Source organism: Eumetopias jubatus, unplaced genomic scaffold (genome assembly GCF_037043125.1).
Source record: "Eumetopias jubatus isolate StellerSeaLion01/CBP00866 unplaced genomic scaffold, mEumJub1_p1.0 scaffold_17, whole genome shotgun sequence".
Taxonomy (NCBI): Eukaryota; Metazoa; Chordata; class Mammalia; order Carnivora; family Otariidae; genus Eumetopias; species Eumetopias jubatus.
The window spans coordinates 17044006-17066038 of NW_028274823.1; the positions used below are offsets into that span (position 1 = coordinate 17044006).

At 48.3% G+C, this 22033-nt stretch overlaps 1 protein-coding gene across 1 annotated transcript in view; it reads right to left on the bottom strand.

Moving 5' to 3' along the window:
* Window positions 1–13052, bottom strand: part of VWA2 (von Willebrand factor A domain containing 2) — a 35171-nt gene extending 22119 nt beyond the window's left edge. The window contains exons 1-4 of the mRNA XM_088019881.1: window positions 13001–13052; window positions 8726–8800; window positions 7057–7190; window positions 562–671 (exon numbers count right to left, since the gene is read on the bottom strand). Coding sequence (XP_087876007.1) covers window positions 562–671; window positions 7057–7190; window positions 8726–8800; window positions 13001–13052 — 371 coding nt within the window. The remainder of the gene's footprint in view (window positions 1–561; window positions 672–7056; window positions 7191–8725; window positions 8801–13000) is intronic.
* Window positions 13053–22033: the final 8981 nt, after the last annotated feature.

The following is a 22033-nucleotide window of genomic DNA, read 5'->3' on the forward strand; positions in this document are numbered from 1 at the left end:
CGTGAGGTGAATAATGTTATGACCCTACTACATACATAATTTATAGGGCATGTATGTGCATGAGCTCTCTAGAACAGTCACACTGGCGGACAATCAACATAAATAGCTAATCAGAAATTTTTAAAGCATTCTTAGTAACAGAAGAACACTGACTCTTTCTAGAAGACAAAAACGAGGCTCCAAGAAGTACGGCAGGCCACCCCAGCCACAGTGGTGACCAGGGAAAGAACTGGGAGAAAGAGCCAGAGTTCTTCCCACCGCCCCATGCTCTTGACGGGTCTCAACCTTCACTAGCCACTTGGTCCCAGGTTAACTAGCAACTCCACACAATAGCAGCAAATAGACTTTCTTTTTTAACTTGCATGTAAGTTCCCACCTGGGACACTGTTATGTAATAATAAGCAGCAGTCTTGAGAAGGGAATTCTCATTACAGACTGTGTACAGCGGGGGTTCCGGAAGCCAAACCACAGCCCTCCCTTGGGCCAATCACACCCTTCTAGGGAGCGATCTGAAGAGCCCCTGGCTTCATCCTAACCATGGAGGCATCTGATCATACATACTTGAAGACCATCCTCTTGATTTTTGCCTTCACCTCCTGTTGGGATGAAAACGAATCCAAGCGGAATTCCAGACGAGGAGCGGAACTGAACTGGAGTGCTCCCACTCTGACCTGCAGTAGGAGACAGAGGGCCCAGGGGTCTGAGAGCGAGGTCGTCACAAACAATCCTAAGGGACAAGAAGGGACGAGAAAGGTGAATGACCCTGCCTCCCGCCCACTCAACAAATACCAGTACCAGGGTTTTCTCCAGTGTCCCTGAAAGAAGGTTCCAAAGACCGGGAGGAGCATCTGGAAGGAAACAGTGACTCTGCCTATGTGCTGTACTGACAACCACCAGTTCAAACTTCTCAGCCCACATTCTGGCAGCTCTCCCGGCTGGGGCTGTGAGCATCTCTAGGGCTGGGTTTCTGGTCACACTTCCAAAGGCCTCCCAGGTGCAGGCACTGTTTTCAGCAATCTCACACATTATTTCATTTAACCCCCAGAGGCGCCATCAATACTCACGTAGCTGCTGGAGAAACTAAAATGCAGAGAGGACATGGATCTGGCCCAGGGCTAGTGAGAAGGGGAACCGGGCCGTTGGACTTTGTGCCTCCGGTGCTCACTAAGCCTCAGTTACACCGCTTGCCTCCTTAGCCAGCGTGGGCCTGCAGCAGCATGCTGCGACCCAGCCCGGGGTGCCACAGAAGTGAACGGGTGGGCGCGGGGCGGTCCTTCCAGGCCTGCTCCTGCCATGCTGGGGAAAAGCCAGCTCTCCTGACCGGAGTCACACTGGAGGACATGCAACACTGGAGCTGAAGGGCCTGCGCAGGGGAAGGAGTCAGAGCCATGGGTGATTCCAAACAGACTTGGCCTCCTCATTCAGGAGGCCATTTGAGAAACTCCAATGCCTTCCAAAACCAGAGAAGGGAAACTGAATAAAGTCACTTTCTGGGCCCTTAGGACACTAGCCTGTCTCGAGCAGAAAAGGCTATACACATTTAGGGCTCCTCTCGAGGGCCCACGCCCTGTACCCAATCATTGGCTCTCCAAAACCCCTGGAGAAACTGCATTCTCGCTACTATGCTCTTAACCAACCCCAATTCTGGCCAAGATTGCAAACAGGCCAAGTGATTCATATTTCAGTAATAAGGCTGCCTTTTACCTACTACTTGAACTCCTTCACTGCTGATCCCTGAACAGACTTGGTGCTTTGGAGACCATCAAAGCACTCAGCCCCACCGGGCCAGCTGTGTCTGCTCCCAATGAGCATAGCCCAGCAGATCTTGCTTTAACAAGAAGTTCTAAGGAGGAGCTGGTGAGAGTCTTCAGTAGGAAGAAATTTAAGTCGTGGGTGGGTGGGTGGGTGTTGGACACTGGAAAACAGCAGTAGGGAAGCTCAGGAGATTCTGAGGAACAACCCTTTGGAAATCTCCCTTGAAGTCAGCTTGTGATCAAGGTGGCATCTCCAACTAGTGGGGGAAAGATAGTCCAGTCAGTAAGTGATACTGGGACAACTGAACAGCCACCTACAAAATAGAGGATCAATCACAAATGGATTCAAGATTTGCACGTGTAAGAATGTAACCATGAAAGTTCAGAAGAAAACTTGAATGTCTTCATAACTTCAAAGTGGAAAAAGACCTGTGCCTTGAAATCCAGAAGCCATAAAGGAAAAAGTTGATAAATCTGACTACATAAAGAAAAGTTCTGGGACACTTGGGTGGCTCAGTCATTAAGCGTCTGCCTTCAGCTCAGGTCATGATCCCAGGGGCCTGGGATAGAGCCCTACGTCAGGCTCTCTGCTCAGCGGGGAGGCTGCTTCTCCATCTCCCTCTGCTCCTCCCACTTCTTGTGCTCTCTCTCCCCCAAATAAATAAATAAAATCTTTAAAAAAAAAAAAAAAGTTCTGCAGGGCAAAACATGCCACAATGCAATAAAAAATGAAGACAAACAGAAAAGTTGTTTGCAGCTCAAGTCAGAGGTACAGGGTTAGTTTTCCCAATATGTAAAGAGTGTCTAGGAATTCACATGTAAAAGACCAACAACACAATAGAAAAATGGGCAAAGTGATCACACAGGAAATACAAATGTCTCTTTAGGATGAGAAAAGATGCTTAACTGTACCACACGGAGATGTAGCAAAAAGCTAAATACAATGTTTGCAGGGGAAACTAGCAAGTTCTCAAACATTTCTGGTAAGAACATAAATGTTACTGCATCCATGCAGAGCACTGTCAATATTTATTGAAAGTTACAATTGCAGGGGCACCTGGGTAGCTCAGCATCTGCCTTCAGCTCACGTCATGATCCTGGGGTCCTGGGATAGAGTCCCGCATCAGGTTCCCTGCTAAGTGGGGAGTCTGCTTCTCCCTCTTCTCCCCTCAACTCCCTGGAGTTAATAAATAAATAAATAATCTTAAATAAAAAGTTACAATTACATAGGGCTAGTGGGAATTTATCCTACAGATATACTTCCATATGTGTGAGATAATGAATTTACGAGCTCACAGTGTATTTGTAATATCAAATGTCAATAAAGGATTGGTTAATTAATCCTCAGGAAATCCTTATGATGGAACGTAAGCTGTAAAAAATAATATAGATCTATATTAAGGCCAGGTTACCTATATACCTACATATGGAAAGAATTCCAAGATAACATGAAGAGGAAAAGGCGAGGGATGGAACAGTGCATATAGCATGATATACTTCATATTCCTTTGTTCGCATGAAGCGATTCCGGAAGGATGCTCATGGAAGCAGGTAGGGACAGGGGCGCCTGGGTGGCGCAGTCGGTTACATGTCCAACTCCTGAGTTTCAGCTCTGGATGTGATCTCAGGGTCATGGTATTGAGCCCAGCATCGGGCCACACGCTCAGCATGGAGTCCGCTTGAGACTCGCTCTCCCTCTCCCTCTGCCCCTCCCTACCATGTATGTGTGCACGTTCCCTCTCGCAAATAAATAATAAATAATAGATCTTTTTTAAAAAAGCAAGCAGGCAGGAAAACTGGGCGGATGGAAAATATGTGAGTAGGGACACTCGGCATTGAATGTGTTTTAACTGAACCATGTGAATGATTACTTGGTTAAAAAAACAACTCCCTTGAGACCAGCAGCAGCTGGGTGTATTTACTCGAATCAAACAGGAAGGCTACAACTTCAAAACAAAACAAGATGGAAATAGCTTGAGTCAGTGGTTAAGGCATTTAATGTAATTGGTGGTTTGGGAGCAAAGCAGTTGCCTTTTATCTTCGGTTTACTGTATGCTCAGGAGAGAGCCTGCTCAGATTGCTCACCACTCTATAATCGCTCTGCTCTCCGCTGCAATCACTGTATTAGAGCCAGGAAGTGAACTTCTCGGCTTTTAATTGCTGGGAGGAAGACTTCAAACACCTTCCGTCGACCTCCACGATGGAGCATCCATGACAAGCCTTAACTTATAGCGACTTGAAAGCTAAAGTTTTAGAAAGTAAAATAAGGTGCAGGTCCCTTGCACATGGAGGAATAAGGAGTCAGAGAAATGCAGCAGCAAAAGCAGAAAGCCTGAAGCACAAATCAGATCGAACCGTCTTTAACGGCTCTCCTGCAAACACCCTTTGCTAGCATTCCAGCAAGTCTGAGCGGCTTGAGGTCCGCATGCTCACTCACTCACTGAAACAGACTGCGCTCCCAACCCCCTTGCTCAACGAGTCTTGCTGCGAGAAAGTTTTTCTCAGGTCCAGCCCAAACAGAGCCCTCTGAATGCCCAGATTCTGTCTGAATGAAATAGAGCCACTCTACACCCTCTTTCACCTGAACATGATAATCAGCTTCCCTCATCTATGGAAGTTTCCAGGGCTCTCACTGTTCTGGCTCCTTGGGGTGGGTACTGCCTGGTTTGCCAATTTCTAACCTAAAAAATCAGCCTCCGGAACATAATGCCATATTTTAGATGTAGTCTGGCAACACCGGGTTTTAATTCCCTGAACTCTGGGGACCTGTGGTTGACACAGCTGCACCAGCACACACCAGCCATGAAGTCTTTTGTGGTGGTTTTCCTACCCTCTTGGCAGACTGTGAGTTCCATCAGCACCCACCCCTTACACAAATACAAACACACACACACAGTGCCACCATGCCAGCTATCCATCTGCCATGTGATAGGGTGTGACTTCTGAGGGTCACCTCATCCTGACCCAGGAACCACCCACAGGGAGGGACAAAGGACCTAATGGAGCAGGTCCTGAGCTGAGCGTCAAGAGCCCCAGTCCTTCCACACTTAGCTGTGTCCTCCAGTTACTGTGTGACCCCAGGCAGTTACTTAGCCTCTCTGAGCCTGTTTCTTCATCTGTAAAATGTTCACCAATAATCCACACAGCTCTTCTCTCCCAACCTACCATCCTCCGGGGCCTCCAGGCCACCCATTTCAGGACACGCACTACCTCACTGCCAACATCAAACGTTTGATCTTTATGGCTCTTTCTCCACAAATAACTCATGAAACTTCATGGGGGAAACACCTCCCTTGAAAAGCAGGACCCTGTGCAGAAGAAGGTGGGGACTCAGCAGTCCTTGGCCCCGGCCCTCAGAGGACCTGCAATGGCTTCACAGATGGAACTTCCAGGCGGCTCAAGCCCAGATGGAATGGTTTCTGCTATGGTGTCTTTGGATGGTCGTGCCGGACAGCCTGCGGTCCAGGACGATGTGCTCACTCTCCTCAAATTACCTGCCATTCTGGAGAAAATCTGGCTTTCATTAAAAGCCACTTTTGCTCTTCAGTCCTAGAGGTTTTTCTGGGATTAACCCAGGAATGTCATCTTAGAAAACCACTTCCTTCTGCAACCTGTTTGCAAGTAGTCTCTAATTCAAGTTAAGTATGGCTTTTCAGACCAAAACACCCTTCTTAAATTTTGATTTTTGAGTAGGTTCACATGGTTCAAAATCCATCAAGTATAAAAAAAAATAAAACGGATGAGTCTCCTCCTGGATTTGTACCCCATCTGCTCAGTTCCTGGCCTCCCCCTTGAGAGCAAATCACTGCTCTTAGCCTCTTTACAGATCTCTCCAAGTACAAACATAGACCTTTTACCACCCTTTCTTTTTCATAAAAAGTAACATGTTACATATACCAGTTGCACCTTACTTTTCACTCTCATCTGGGTTGAGTCCCCTCCATCCAAGAGAGCTTCCCCATTCACTTTCTACAGTTGCCCCATGTTTCCCTTATGAATGCACCCTAATGAAATCACCTGTTCCCTGTGAATGGGCATGTGGATTACCTGAAATCTTTTACGATCGTAAACAACTCTGCAAGGAATAACTGTGTGATATTTTGCATCTGTGGGAGTATCTGCAGAATAAATTCCTTGGGGTGGAATTCCTGAGTCACAGGGTCCAGGCCTTTGTAATTCTGACAGACGCTGCCAGATTCCCTTCCTAGAGGTTGCACCAGGTTATACTCCCACCATCAGTGCAAACCCATTTCTACAGATCTGCCACCAGGGCAAGTCACCAAACTGGATTTTTGCTTATCCAGTAAGTGAAAATGGTATTTCGGTGGGAGTTGTGTTTGTTACAGTGGGTGAGGCTGGGCATCTCTTCATATGTCTAAGGGCCACTTGTGTTTCAATTTCTGAGAACGGTATTCGTTGCCCATTTTTCTACTGGGTTGTCCCAAGATGCCCCTTTTAGCAGTGAGAGCCACAGTCAGCACAATCTGCTGCTATTTAAGAGCGGCTCTCAGAGCCAGGAAGGGCAAGAAATGAAGAAACTGGCTGGATTCACTCAGGCAGGAGGAGCTCCTCTCAAGTGAACCTACGGGGTGGGAGCTGCACTTCATACTGCGACTCTGATCTTCCGAGGTAGAGTTTTTGTCTGTCTGTATGCTTTCCCTTCTCCACTGTTCCATAAACACCTCTTGCTAGTGGGCAACCGAGAACGCGGATCAGCCCATGACTCACACGTGGCCAGAGCCTCTAACCCCTCTGACTCCGGGGATTGGTCAAGGGATTGTCATGTGACCTACGCCTGTCCAATGGGAGCCCTCCCTGGGACCTTCCGCCGTGTGTGCCGGGACAGAAACCCACTTTCTTTTAACCGGGACCACTAGGTTGAAGGGCAGTGCGGGGCAGATCTTCCATGTAAGGAAAGGCTGCGTGGGAAGGAAGCCAACCAAGGAACACAAAACTGATGGAATGAGCCCTTGGATCCTGCCATGCCTAGAACCAGGACCCACCCCCTTGGTCTCCTGTTCCACGAGCCAGTAAATGTCCTCTTCTTCTTTTTTTAAAGAGTTATTTATTTATTATTTGAGAGACACAGAAAGAGAAGAGTGTGGGCACTCACGAGCCGGGGAAGGGGCAGAGGGAGAAGGAGAATCGCCAGCCCCCGAGGCGGCCTCGGTCTACTTAAGCGGATGCCCAACCCACTGGGCCACCCAGGCGCCCTATAAATGTCCTCTTCTGCTTAGAACTGGATTTCTGTCACTTGTGACCACAGATGCCCTAATACAAAGATGACAAGACGTGCACTCACCCTCTCAGGGTTGATGTCCAGCGCGTCACAGACCATGATGGCAAAGTGCTTAGACCTTTCAAAGCTCCGCTTCCCGACACTGTGCGATCCGTCTATCAGAAACAGGACGTCCACTGCAGCCGAGCACTGCATCACTAGGGGAGAGCAGAACACAGTGGGTGACAGCCGGCTTCCCTGCCCTCTGGTTCCCAGAGGGTCTCCCTCCCGAAGCAGGATGGAGGCAGAAACAACTCTGGGGTGGATCGGGTTGGGGTGAAAACACCACAGGAGAAGGTCCCGGCCAGAGGCGGCTCTCCTCTGCAGCAGGAAGTACGTTCCCCTGCCCCGCCCCCCACAGTGGGCACAAAGCTCACCAACAGGCCCTTGTGTGGAAGTCTCTGCAATACTGGAGGAGTCTAACTCAACAATGCGAATGGAGCCGTAAGAGGACGGGCTACTGGACCAGTGAGGGATACCGAAGAGCCTTGGTCCCAGCCCTTGGGGGCCACGATCTAGTCCAGGAGCCAGCCAGATACCCTCGTGCATGAGGCTGCATTACCCCAGAGTTCAAGCGAGGATAGCACTGACTGTGTCTTCCCTATATGCCATGCACTGCCTCTGACACTTTATATGTGCTAATTTAATTCTTATAACCACCCTAAGATAGATTGCTATTTTTTAATTTTTTTAACAGGTTTATTGAGATACAATTCACATACCAAAGAATTCATCCATGTAAAGTATACAATTCAGGGGGCACCTGGGTGGCTCGGTTAAACATCTTGATTTCAGCTCCAATCATGATCTCGGCGTTGTTGAGACTGGGTCCCGTACTGGGCTCTGCCCTGAGTGTGGAGCCTGCTTGGGATGCTCTCTCTTCCTCTCCCTCTGCCCCTCCCCAACTCATGCATGCATTCTCTCTCTCTCTCTCAAAAAAAAAAAAATTTAATTAAAAAAATAGAGTAAAATATATAATTCAGTGGCTTTTAGTATATTCACAGATACATTCCATCCTTGCCACAGTCATATCAGGACATTTTCCATCACCTCAAAAAGAAACTCTAGACCCTTTAGTGATCAGCTCCCTACCTCCCCACCCCACCCCTAAACAGATGTATGGTTTTTACTCTCAGTGGAGAGATGAGGAAGAAGGACACAGGACAATTCAGTAACCTCCCTAAGGCCAAAGTACCAGTAAGCGGTGGAGCTGGGAAGCAAACTCAGGCTGTCTAGCTACAGAATCCACACCCCACCACCTCAACGTCAGGACGTAGGAGAGTGGAAGTCAGAGAAGCACCAGCGAGAAGGCACCACCCAGAAGGCAGTGACTGAGGGGGATTTCACGGGAGAGGGAGGGAGGGACATGCAGGGTCTCTGGGAACAGGCTGGTGTGGCTTGAGCAGGTGGAGTGGATGCTGAAAAGGGTGGAAGACGAAGGAACACGGAGGGAGATGAAGCTGGTTGGGGAGACAGTGGTCACATAGCAGAGGACTCCCGAGCAAGACCAAGAAATTCAGCAACAAGGATTTACCCAAGGTTTTCACCCAGGATGGGGACCTAGGTCAAGCCTGTTGGGGGAAAATGACTCTGGCCACAGTGTGAAAGGAAGATGGGAGTGGGGCAGGAACATTCTGGAGTCAGGCAGAGGCCAACATGGGGGTCTAGAAGGTTGACTAACACGTAGGCTTACTTTTGTTGGCCGCTGAAATCTTCCCAATGGTCTCCCTGCTTACGTGGACTTCCTGAAGAGGATGAGACTGGCGTACTAGGAGAGAAGACACCAGAAGCAGTCATCACAAAGCAGAGAGGGGAGGAGTCTTTGTCCACATTATGTGACCAGAACCAACAGGTAGTGAAAGGGAAAACTGGAATGTGGAGGAATTTAAGGACGTTGCATCTCAAAAATCACCAGAAACCCCTCCAATTGCTTCATCAGGTATCTCTGTATTTAAATTTGGGCATTTTGAAGCAAAAAATTAAAAATATACATAGAAGGGGATTCAGAGAGCCTGTGATTCTGATGAGTTTTGCCCCTGGTTAGGCATAAAAACTGGGTGCCCCTCCGGGGTGCAGCACCTTACCATAAAAATTAACCTTGGATATAAACATACAATTCAGAGACAAGCACAAGGGAAACTGTTTGAACAGGTGACAAAATGTTTTTAACCCAAACAATAAGATACCCTTTTAACTACGAAATTAAATGACCAGCTTCTACATTTAAATGTAAATGGGGAAAGATCAAATCAGGAGAAACCTTCCCAGTGGTGGCCCTGAAAACTGGTAGAACCCTTTTAGAAAACAATTTGGCCAAATGAATGAAGAGTCATAAAGCAGCTTACAGCCTTTGCCCCTGTAGTATGGCACCTGGGAAGGGATTCGAAGGAAGAACAATTTTAGAGAAGGGAAAAGGTACATCAGGATTCTCCTTTCAGGGTTACTTGTGATGGAGGAATGGTGGAGATAACAAATATCCAGAAAGACAGGGCTATGAGTAAACGCTGATAAATGTGTTCAGTGCAATTAATATGAACAAGGGCTAAGAAGTTTTGGGATAGGAAGTTCCTGGTATATCTTTCGTTCTCTTATATGATGTCCAGTAAAATGGTAATGATGGTACGTTTAAAAAATAAACTCTTGAGAGCAGGGGTAACATGGTAAGGAAGCCCCAGACTGCTGAACACGAGCCAATCGTGATGGAAGTCCTAAAGGCCATGAGGGTGCCACCTGGAGGGCTATTCTGAAAAGCCAAGTGCACTCGATTGATGGCTACCAGCAGGAGTCCACGCGCAGAAGCTTTATAAATATCCACGTGTGGTGGGTAAGCAAGGAGGAAATACAGTGAGGTGGGCAGAGCAGGGGAGCAGGCCAGGCAGGGGGCAGATGAAGAAATGTGGGGGGGCTGTTGGGAAAGGGGGTAACAGGGAATGGGGGTGGGGAATCACGCCAGGCAGGTACGTTGGGCCCAAGGGGATCTGTGACTGCCAAGAAAGTCATTAGGAGGGAAAAAAACAAAAGAAAAAGTCAGGGTCTGGGGTGGGGATGCCTCTTGCTTGTGACACACACCCCCTTAGTCAGCCACCCCCTGGGCTCGCCCCAGCCCCATCTTCTCTGGCTCCTCTCCACTCACTACTCACCAGTGCAAACTAACGTATCTCCCAGTTCTCTCCACCTAACCTTCCAGTGGACGGTTTCTGCTCACCTGATAGGCCCTTCCCTCAATCTCGACTCACAGAGGATGGTTCTTGGCCAAAATACGGAACCAGCCATTAGCCCCGCAGACAAGAGTATCGGACAAAAATCTGACAGTCTGCCACTGCGGTTTTGCCACCAGAGGCAGAAACAAGACAAACTACAAATAAAGACCGTAGACTAGGTTTTCAGGGAGAAAAAAACCCTTCCACTCGCATAAAAAATGGCACGTTGGGACAGAGGCTGGGCAATGCTTCAAAACCCGAAAATTCACTAATTCAGCAAACTGGTCTTCCAGAACACGGAGGCTCTCTGCTTCACTGCGTTCCGAGAGCAAGGTCTTACCGACCCGTGCCTCCTCCCATCATGCTGAGCTGCTCCCATCGGCCCAGCTGCTCTAGAAGCTCCCGAGGGCAGGAACATTTCCAGCCAGGCTCTCAAAGCCTACGTGTACCGCACGTACGCACTAAGGTTTCCTGAGTAAGCCCATGAATGATTGCAAAGGGCCCAGGAGCCAAGGAATCTCCAAGACCCTACAAAAAAACCCAGAAAAACACTGGTCCTTCTTACAAGTCTTACCAGCAAATGCCCCAGCTGGAGACAGGCTAGCAGCCTCCCCCTGAGGGGAAGGCTGGGACCAGACACCACTCACTAAAGGTGTCACTCGGCGAATGTGTCTTTCTATAGCGTGTGCTCAGCTGTTATGGCAGGTGCCAGGCTTCAGATGAGCTCTCCTTGTACCTTGGGTGACGTCCCCTCTGCTCCCCTACGAGGTCACCTCAGGACTCTGCAGAGCTTCCCCCACAGAACAGGGAGCTGATGATTGTGTGACTGTTGGTTCCTCTTCTAACCAAAGCAGCCCAGCCTCTGGAGGCCACCTACCTGGGCTCCAGAACTTTAATCTCCTGCAGGGATGGGTGGGGCTAAGGAGTGGGCAGGAGCAAGAATCACTAATCTAGTCAAACCCTTTCACTTTAGGTAAGAGAACAGAGGCCTAGTCAGATGATTCCTGTACCTTCTCCTCCCTCAGAGGAGCCCCCAGTGGTGAGGCTAGCCCAGAAGTCAGAAGACGTTTGTCCCAGCTCTGCTACCAACAGCTGTGCAACCCTGGGCAAGTCACAAGCCTCACCGGGCCTCCCCTGCCTCATCTGTCCAACCCAGGAACGGTCAGGTCAAGTGCTCTGCAAACTGGACAGGGCTACTGAAGGCAAAGTTCTGCAATGAGCTAGAGCAGAACCTGGGCTGTGCCTGAGCCTCCGGGGACCTCCTTCAGGCCCTGTCCCCAAACATACCTCATTGCTCCCCAGTCCCCTGACCACAAAGCTCCTATGTTACACCATCTACCCACGTGGCTTAGAGAGGGGGGCTAGGGGTGCTGAGCTACCACCCACCTTCTTCCAGCCTCTCTTATCTCCCCAGAACAGGCAGGTGACAGCAGGATTCAACACAGCAGAGGCTCACAGACCACAAGAGGATCCTGAGCTAGACTTGGGCGGCGGGACACCCTGTCTACTTGTTCTTACTTATAGGACAGCAACCTGTAAGACACTCTGTTTCCTTTCTACCACCTCATTTTAACAAGGCTAGAATTTGGGAGAGGAGTAAAAACAGAGTTGATTTACTCCATTATTCATTCATCTATGCACTTTTGGAACACTCCTGTGTGCCAGGCCCGGTGCTGGGCGCCGAGATTATACAGTAGTGGATACACAATATGTAGGATCTCTTTCTTGTGGAGCTTCTATCTGGTACAGAAGATGGACGCTAAGTTTTTAAAAATTCACACAGAAGTACTACATAGCAGAGGTGCCCGGGGCTACAGGTATTAAGGGAACTGACCTCACCTGGGGGACCTGGAGGAACTGTGCTGGGTGCTGACGGATGAGTAGGAGTTTGCCGGGGTGGCAGTGTTGTGTGAGGGGGTGATCTAGGCGGAGGGGTCACCTATGAGAACCCGTAGGCAGGGAGGGAGCAAGGGGGCTGGGCGGGATTTGGAGGAATGTGGGCTTTGGCGCAGAGGGAGAGAGTACCAGAGGAGGCCTGAGGTCAGATCAAGCAAGGTCTCTTAAGAGCAATGAGGTATCATTTAAAAATTTTAGGCAAGGGGAGCCTGGGTGGCTCAGGCAGTTAAGCAGCTGCCTTCTGCTCAGGTCATGATCTCAGGTCCTGAGATCGAACCCCACATTGGGCTCCCTGCTCAGCAGGGAGCCTGCTTCTCCCTCTCCCTCTGAGCCTCCCTGCTGCTCGCTCTCACACGCTCTCTCTCTCAAGTAAATTTAAAAAAAATCTAGGCAGGGGTTAGGGGTGGAGAGGGGTCCAGGCATGATCAGATTTGCATTATTTTTTAAGATTTATTTTTTTTATTTTAGAGAGAGCTCGGGGGTGGGCAGAGGGAGAGGGAGAGAGAGAATCTCCAGCAGACTTCCCACTGAGTGCGGAGCCCAATGTGGGACTTGATCTCACGACCATGAAATGACCTGAGCCAAAATCAAGACTCAGACACCTAGCCAACTGAGCCGCCCAGCTCCCCAGATTTGCATTTTGAAATGACTGTTCTGTGCACAATGGGCTAGAGCAGAACCAGGTGGACCCAGGAGGCCAATCGGGAGACTACTGCAGTGGTCCAAGCATGAGATGATAGGGCTCACACTAGGCAGGTGGCCATGGAGTAGAGAGTTGCAGATGTATTTGAGAGACGTTTAGAAGTTAAAATTGACATGATGTGAAGCAAACCAAACCCTTTAACACCTTACCCCTAACCAAAAAAGCTTACCTCCAGAAAACAGGAAAATGAAGAGGACTTCCAGCAACAGGAAAGAGGGCATGTTGATATAACTATAGGACAGGACAGGAAAAAAAGCATCAGCAATTAACTCTGTGTACCCCCAAGTCACCCCCAAATGAGAAGAAAACTACTTAGCCTTTTTGAGGGCACAAAGATGACCCTAGAGGCTCCTCCTTGCCATAATAAGTATATTAGCCAGAAAAACACCCAAACTCCCTAAAAGTCATGGGAGACTTTGCTCCAATGACTTTGTTTCAAAGGATGGTGTAACATCTTTCCCAGACACTCATCCCCCCACCCCTGCAGCTCCTTCACAGACTCTAGGAAGGTATGCTCTGCCCTAGGTTAAGAGTCCTGGGTCCTAGTTTGGCTAGGCCCTGACCAGCCATATGACCTTGAGTAAAGTCCCTCCTTCTCAGTGCCTCCATTTCTTATGAGGAGTTAGAATCAGAGAGACTGAAGATTTGATTTCTAATATCCTCATTTTCTGAAACCTTCTAGCAAGGTCTGGAAGCCTACACTTTCCAAATTATTTATAAAAAGTAATGTGCAACAAAAGGGTTTTTTTTTTTAATTATTATTGCCTAATCATGTTTATAGTATAGGTAATATTCAGTTCCATGGGGCCTGAAAACAATTTTTGAGGGAGATAAAGGTGGAAAGTAAGAGCTTTTAATAAGAACGATAGACTGTAATTTGATTCTATAAGAGCACATACATGAGATATACTTCTAATTTTAGCTGTGAGGCCCAGGAAATAATCATTATCTTTTCAACCACAAAGATATGATGTACAATTCAGACGGTCTTACACTTTAGCAATGTACTCGCAAGTAGTATAAGAGCTGAAAGGGATCATACAGAATGAAATTTATAGACATTTTCCCCCCAGTATAAGTTAGCAGGGAGAAATCTAAAAATATCTGAACAATAGGTTCTAGAAATTCTATTTTTTGCCTTTTGGGATCCAGTACCTATTCAAGGTCTTACCCTCCACATTACATTTGTCCATTTAAAAAAAAAAAAAGACAGGTCTTACTGGTTTCCTTCTGTTAAACACATAATGTTGACATTCACTCAGGGGACAATTCCAAAGAGAAAATCCCAGGCAGAGATATGGAAAGGGAACCACTGCAGGGAACCCACCCTCCCCCCACCCCCCGGGTTCCAGAGAAGAGAGCAGAGGGCAAGGTGGTTGGTACAGCGTGGGGTACCCAGGGGTGCAGCCCAGAAAAACTCACTTCCTCCTGATGCATCCAAATCAGACGTCTTAAGTAAACAATGCTCTCCTGCATTCCTGCATGTAAGAACGTGGAGGAAGGGCCGAGTTTTCATTTATGTATCTTGGGTCTTTGGATCGCCCCCCCCCCCCCCCCACCGGCTCCACTGGCGGATGTCATTTCTCCAAAACGCGGGGTGGGAGTTTCCCGCTCATCCTCAGCAGCTCACCAAATGCCTTTAAGGTAACTAGCACTAAAATGAATTCTGTTGTCAAACACCCTCCACCATCTCTGCCAGGACATTAAGAACACATCTCCCAGCTGCAGCAACAAAACAGAACTTGACTCCTCATTCAGAGGATTCTGAGCAGGCTGGGGAGTAAGGGCCGCCTTGGAAATCCGGAGTTCCCCAAGAAATACAGATGCTTTTGCAGGAAAGTTTAAAACGAAAGTCTCTGTGCCTCAAATGACCGTGAGGCTCACATCTTCACCTAACCTAAGCGGCCAGAGAGTGAATATTACAAGAGCGAGAAAGTCAGGAACTTTCACATAGGGGAAGATGGACAGAGAGGAAACAGGACAGGGGTGGGGGGGCAACACCGCTCCTGTTAGCTTCCAGCCCAGCACATGCCAGCTAGACAGACCTTCCTTTCCCCCAAAGACACCTTTTCTTTCCTCTCGCTCCGTACAACCGATGAAGGACAAGTTCCCACCTGGGAGCCAGGTTTAAGGGTAAGGCATGGGGACAAGGGGCAGTGCAATGCTGTCTCGTCCTTGGTTAGGCTCAGGATGATTTTCTGGGGTCACAGCTTCTGACCCTGGGCACGTGCAGGACTCTGAGGCTTATCAATTTTTTTTTATAAAGGCAGGAGGACACACTGGAAGAAGTATAGAAGGTTCCTACCACATAGGAAGGCACTCAGGAAACATGGGGTCCCCTCCCTCCGCTAGGAGACAAACCAAAGCCACTCCACCTCGCTTTCTTATGTGCCTCTGCATGCCCAGGAGAATGTTTTCCAGAGTCTTCTACGTTTCTGCTCATTGAAACAAAATTTATGTTGGCAATCTGCAAATCAACGCAAGAAGTCGAATGCCTCCTGATAAGTGTGCAGACCAGATGGGGCTGGCTCTGGGACTTCAGCGGTGCTTCCCAACCCTGTGCCCACAGCACGGCACTTCCTGTCCCGCAGCCCACACCAAAACTGCTTGCTGATGCATGTATCTTGCCTGCCTGGTGGCAAAAGCCTCAGGGATAGAGTCTTAGTCTCTGCTGGGGCCCCAGCCACCTGCGCTTGTCTGGCACACAGTAGGGGAGATGCGAGCTTGCTGGGTACACTAAGCACCATCACGCCGACTTCCAGACGAATATTTGTGCTCACTACACTCCCTGCATTCTTTTTTATGCCAAGATAAAGGAAACGAACACTACTTCTGTGCTGGTGAAGTATTAATAGCACTCCTTGCTGTCTGTTCCCACCCGTTATCTCAAACATGCAGTCTCCCCCGACCCCATACCAAAAACCTGCTTGCAATACTAATTCCACATTCTAAATACAACCCTGCATCCTTTGTAAAAAAGGATGAACTGCATAGTAAAAATCCAACAGCTACCACCATCTAGTGAGCAGTAAATATACCGTGTGCCTGCCACCGGGGTCTGTACTTCTGCCTCTACTCCCTCTTAATCCTCGCAGCCAGCCAGCGAGTGTTATCCCCATTTTACAGATGAGAAAACTGAGGCACAGAAGAGTTGTTTTGCCCCAGGTTACACAGCTAATCAGTGGATCGGACGCCCTCTAGCCTCCCAGTGATCTGTTCAACCCATCCCTTCCCGATTCTGGGGGATTAAGGTAGAGAAACAGAAGCATAATTAAAAATCTGCCACCTGAATCCTCCCTTTGGCAGTTTTCCACAAGCTAATACCTGCCAGCAACTCCCACACTCAGCACATAACGTGAGATTTCCAGAACTCTCTGCATTCTTGTGCAAAGTAGTCAGGAGTGGTCTGCATCCTGGGGCAGAAACAGATCTTTCCTTCCCAGGTAAGCCTTGTCAAGCCTTTTCCATTGCAAACACCTCATTTGTTCCTTTCTGTTCCATTACCCACGCTAATCCCACATTATTCCTGGCTCCTGGGGCGCTCACACATGGACTCAGCTGCTCTTCACCCCCCCCACCCCCCTTCTCCTGGTGCCATGCAGCACCCGCCCCACTGGGGACAGCAGGTGAGGGATGTTGGCTCATGAAGAAGTGAAGGCCAAAACATGGCTACTTTTGGAAATAAAAGGGCCGGACTGGCAAGAACTGAAGGCAGTTTTGCAGTACAATGCCCGCCATCTCCTCTATGATCGGAAAGAAGTTCGAGGTGGAAAAAGGAAACCCCTTCTACCTCCTTACAAAATGCAATGCCAACCCCAAATACTAATTAGATGAGCCCTTGGCAGCCTCCTTTCAATTGGTGGGATGGAAATCTGAGCCCTTTACAAGAGCAGGCAACACCTGAACAGGAAGATTCTAAAATCGGAGGTAAAAGCGTGGAGTCAGGAAGCCCTTGCTGTCTTTCACTGTAATATTCACCTGCCTTGGCCCTTTGGCGAAACACTTGGTTCAGGCCAGGGAAGGTGGACCACACGTTTCCAGTTTGATAGGGCAGGGAGAGTATTTTAAAAGCCGCTCAGGGAAAGTCATGCTCCCTCCAAAAGAACCACAAATTGTCAGAACCCAACAGTCTGAGAACCAGAAGTCAGCACCAAGGAATGAATGATGTGCTGTACAGATTCCCTGGTCAGACGGGCATGAATCTCAGGGTTTCTCACTCTTGCCAACCCTGCTAAGAGACATTTTTAGCCAAGAGGGATTTTGATGTTTGTTTTGATGATATTTGAAGACCCCTTACTTAATTGTACAGGACCCAAGTTAATTGGATTCTGGGAAGAAGTCTAAAAGAATGCACACAGGACCAGAAGTCCAGAGACAGAATTCTGGACTCGTTCTGCTTCTGACCACCTGGGTGACTGCAAGCAACAGCTTGCCCTGTCTCAGGGTCATTCATCTAGCACCAGGGGTGAATCTCAGTTTCATAAACTCAGGAACTCAGGCAGTATTGTAAGGATCCAGTGAAAGAGTATGTGAATATCCCTCCTAATGGTCCAACACTTTCTAAATTACAATGTTAAATTATCATTACATTTAATAAGTTAATTTCATTTAACACCCATAACCCCATAGAGCAGACATGATCATTTCTATTTTTATACATGAGAAAATGGTCTCATGGAAGTTGGGACCCAAAGTCAAAGAGCTGGTGAACCGCAAGCATGGAATCAAGCCCAGGTCTTCTGACGTGGACAGCTTGGCCACAGAGTGCACAGGAGGGCAAAGAGCAATTGGACATTGGGAAGCCCAAGCATGAGCCTCTCAGTAAATTCCTCCACTTCAGTCTTTCAATTTCCTTCCCTCAAAAATGGAGGTGACATCACCCATCCTATTTACCTGAAAAGGTTGATGCCAGGATCACATGAGACTATAATACAAAAGTGCCCTGGGTGAGGGCAAAGTTTCCTACATGGAGAGCAAGGAAATCCAGTTGAAGAGAAGGGACTTGGGATCAGGAAAGGAAATGAGGGATCCAGGACAGTAATCATATTGAGGGCAGGCCAGCAGGTAATTCTGTGGGTGGGAAAGGGAGAGGTCTGGAGCTGTTTACAAGATGAAGGGTAAACTAAAGAAAGGGACTTCAAGTGCATTCAGCTGTCCCAGGGAACAGGCCTGGGGTGATACTGAAGCAGGGGTGGGATAGACAGCTGCCCCTCTTGTGCAACATCCCCAAGGGACCTTCACTAGCCTTGGGGATGATGGGAGGGATTTGTTTTATTTGCAAAAAAAATATTCTTGTGGGATAAAATTAAAAGTTGAGATAAAAATTAAAAATTTTGTTACATTCTTCCTGATGAAAACTTTTTTTTAAACTGATCTGTGAGGTGCAGAAGTACAAAGTTTAAGGACCACTGCCCTAAAACACCTCACAATGTTGCTGACCCTTCCAATGATATAATTACATGGAATTTTATCTATTCAACAAAAAACTAGTGAGCATCTGCCCTGTGCCCAGCACCCTGTCAGGTGATGGGGATACAATGAAAATACTCTGTAAGATACAAGACGGGGGCATCAGTAACAAAAGGCTCTTGTATTTTCACCTATTTATCCCTAGTGTCATCACTTGCCAATTAATGACTGTGCCATATATACAGCACATTAAAAATCTAGGAGTCTGGGTTCCTGAGGGCTCTCTCATTCACTCTTGGGGCATCTTTTGCCCTCTCTAGGTCTGTTTCCTCATCTGTAAAAACATGGGCATCTAGGATTCATTTCAGAGGGGAAGGAAATAGTTACTCCAAGCTCTGGATGGTAGACCAAAAACTAAATTTAAAGAAAAATATGTCACTGATGGTTTCCAGTCCAACAGGTGTGATGAAGGAAGGAATCCCCCTGTCTTTTCCCCAGGATTTGTCTGGGGACTTCTTCTGGAAAATTCTATACCATCAAAAGACAGTTATGGACTGGATTTCTAAAAAAGAAGAGTAAGGGCCATATCCTAGCTGAAGAACAAACAGTCTGTGGAGCCTTGTACCCCCCATCAGCAACAAGAAGAGAATGGCTGAAAGCCAGCAGCATCTACAAATTCACTCCCATGGCTTTTGCCAACTGCAGTGGTTCCTCTGACATTAGACTTTGTTCCTTCTCTTTTCTGACTCTTTCCTCAACAAATGCACATTTCTTAATATAATGTCACAATGGAAGCCAAACAGACCTTGAATTTTTACATCTGAAATTATAAAACATTTAAAGGTTGGGGAAGTTGTTTAGAGAATCTCATAATCTGAAAGTCATACAGGTTCTGATTATTCAGTTCCAAGACACCAAACAGCACAGGTGTTCCCATTGAAAGGCCCCTCTTGGCTGGAGAGCCATAGATTCCTCAGGGCAAGGAAGGTGCCTCCTCCCTTCTTTTCTGCGTGGGTGCCCACCATGTTTTTAAATCGATGCCACCTGGCAAGTTTCAAAAGTGCAATTGAGACCCTTCCATTTACTCTCCCAGCAGGTGGCCAAGTGCGCAGCCCCCCAGGATTCGCTGGGGGCACTCCACTGCTGAGAAAATTGCACAGGGAGTCACCTTAACACCAGCATATGCCCTGAAAAAGGCGGGAGGGGGCTTTGACATGTCCCCCGAAGCCTTTATTAAAAAGGTGAGACCCCTTCTGCAGCCTCCAGGTTAAGAGACTGCGACTGTGCCAAGCAGGTCGGGTTTAAAACGTTCCCTCCTCCACCCACAGCCACCGAGCCCTGTTCCCTTACCTGTGCTCCGCGCCCCTTGGCTCAGCGACCCCGTGCCGGGGACCCAAGGGAAAGGCCGCTCCTGCGCCCGCCGCACGCCCAGTCCCAAGACCCTGGCCGGCTCTCCCGGGGCCGTTGGCGGGGAGCCCGGAGGAGGCGTGCGCCAGGTGCGCTCTTCCCCGGGACGCAGGCTTCCCGGTGCAGCGCGCGGGCCTCGCGGCGGAGCTCAGGTGCGGCGCAAACAAAGCCGAACAAAGCCCGCATCGCCGCCCCGCCGGCGCGTCCACGCGGGGCAGCACGGGACCCGCGCATCCCCACCCCGGGAGCGCGAACAAGTAATCGGCGCCCCTTCCGAGGCCGCTGGCGGCGCAGAGACGGCTCGTGCTCTGACTCACCGGGACGAACGCGGCAGGGAGCGCACGGCGGGACGCGGGCGCCGAGGCTGTTGTGCTGGCCCTTGGGCTCGGCTCGGGCCAGGGGGCGCTGCAGGCCGGCAGGAGGGGCGCCCAGGGTGGGAGCCACGTGGGACACCTGTAGCATTCACCGAAGGGAGGCGGCGAGCGCGGCCCGGGCCGTGGGAGGTGCATCAGGCGCTTCTGGGAACTGGGCCCGCATCCCCTCTCGCGTTTATTTTTAAACACCGCGTTGGCCTGGCCGGCAAATAAAAGGACTTAACTTCTGCGCGGATCTCATGGTGTCTGAGCGGTGGAGCGGGGAATACTGTGCCACCCAATGTCGACTCCACAGGATTTATTGCTCAGACCCATGCGAAGATGTTGACTTTGGCATCGCTTCTGTTTGTCATGGCAATTGCCGTTTACCTGCCTTTGCAATTATTGCAAGTGGGAGGTAATAAGCAGGCCTTTTTGGCCAGCGTCCTCGATTAAGTCCAGCAGGTGCTGGATTTTTAAAAATCAGACGCCAGCAAGCAAAATGGCACAATGCCTATATACAGTAAGTGCTAAATAAAGCAAAATGGCACGCCTATATACAGTAAGTGCTAAATAAATGTTGGCTATCCCTGCATAATCTATAGTTTTCATACTTCAACCAGTAAAGTGTTATTCATTGCACGTGTGCTCACTGCAGAAAAAGAAAATGCCAGTAAGGAACTTGCAAAACCACACCTATTCCACTACCCATAATCACTGTTATCATTATGGTGTATGTTCTTCCACTAAATTTACATATGTATTTACATCTTCACTTCAGTCCATACATACTGTAACATAACCAGCTTTTCTATTTCTCTTCTTGAACATTTATGCTTTTAGCCACTACTTAACATTCTAATGTATTTAACCTATTGTTGAACATTAACTTTTAATCATGCAATTAGATATTCCTGCTTTTGTCCAATTACTTGGAGTAAACTGAAAAAAGGTAAATTTCTGGACCCTATAGGATATATGTAATTTAAGGTTTTTAATGTGTATTGTCAAACTGCCCTCCAGGAAGAGGGTTTCCTCTTTTCCATACCTCTCGCCCCATTATTCTTGTAAATGTCAGTCCCATAGACTAATTTTTTTTACACTTCTCCTTTTTAAAAAAATTCTAGGCACCTGGGTGGCTCAGGTCATGATCCCAGGGTCCTGCTCAGCAGGAAACCTGCTTCTCCGTCTCCTCCCCGCTTGTGCTCTCGCTCTCAAATATTAAAAAAAAATTCTAAAAACATTTCACTATCTGGTTCTCCCAACATTAAGCTTCCAGTGAAAGTGACCTGTGGCAAGTAAATGTTGCTAACTTCACAGAAGGGGGGGGAGGACTCATTTTTCACCTAATTCCTTCGACACTTACTGAGCATCCTACTGTAAAAACGTAGCAGCATAAGCCATGCAGGAGCCCCAGTGCAGGGGAACTTAGCAGGTCTAAATGCTTGGCAGAAGGGGGGCTCCTCTCTACATCTGAATGGGCACTGTCTCACAGAAATGTAATACAAGCCAAAGAGGTCATTTTAAATGTTCCCACAGCCACATTTAAGAAGTGGAAAGAACAGGTGAACCTTACTATTAGCCCAGCAGATCCCAAATATCTTGTGTAACCAACATAAAATATTTTATAGTCTTCAGAATCCTGTATTTTACATGTATAGCGCATCTCAGTTTGGACTAGCCACGCTTTAAGTGTCCAATAGCCACATGTGGTCAGTGGCCTGTGCCACTCCAGAGGCTTGAGAAGAGCAGACCAAGTCCTGCCAAAAGTGGAAATTTCCCAGCTGACAGCCCTCTCTGCTGGGCTAGCCCTGGTTGCTAACATTTACCAGCACACCTTTACCTAATCAGGTTTACCTTAGACAAGTCAAATTTCAATTCTGGATGTTCCTGACAGTTTGATGGCTTTAATTGAAGGGGGCATTTCACATTTTCATCCCACGGTTGAGAAGTAAAAGGCTAGAACTATAAATACTGGTGGAGAGACCAGTTGCTTCAAACTTCTTCACATCACAGTGCAGTCTGCCCCCGAT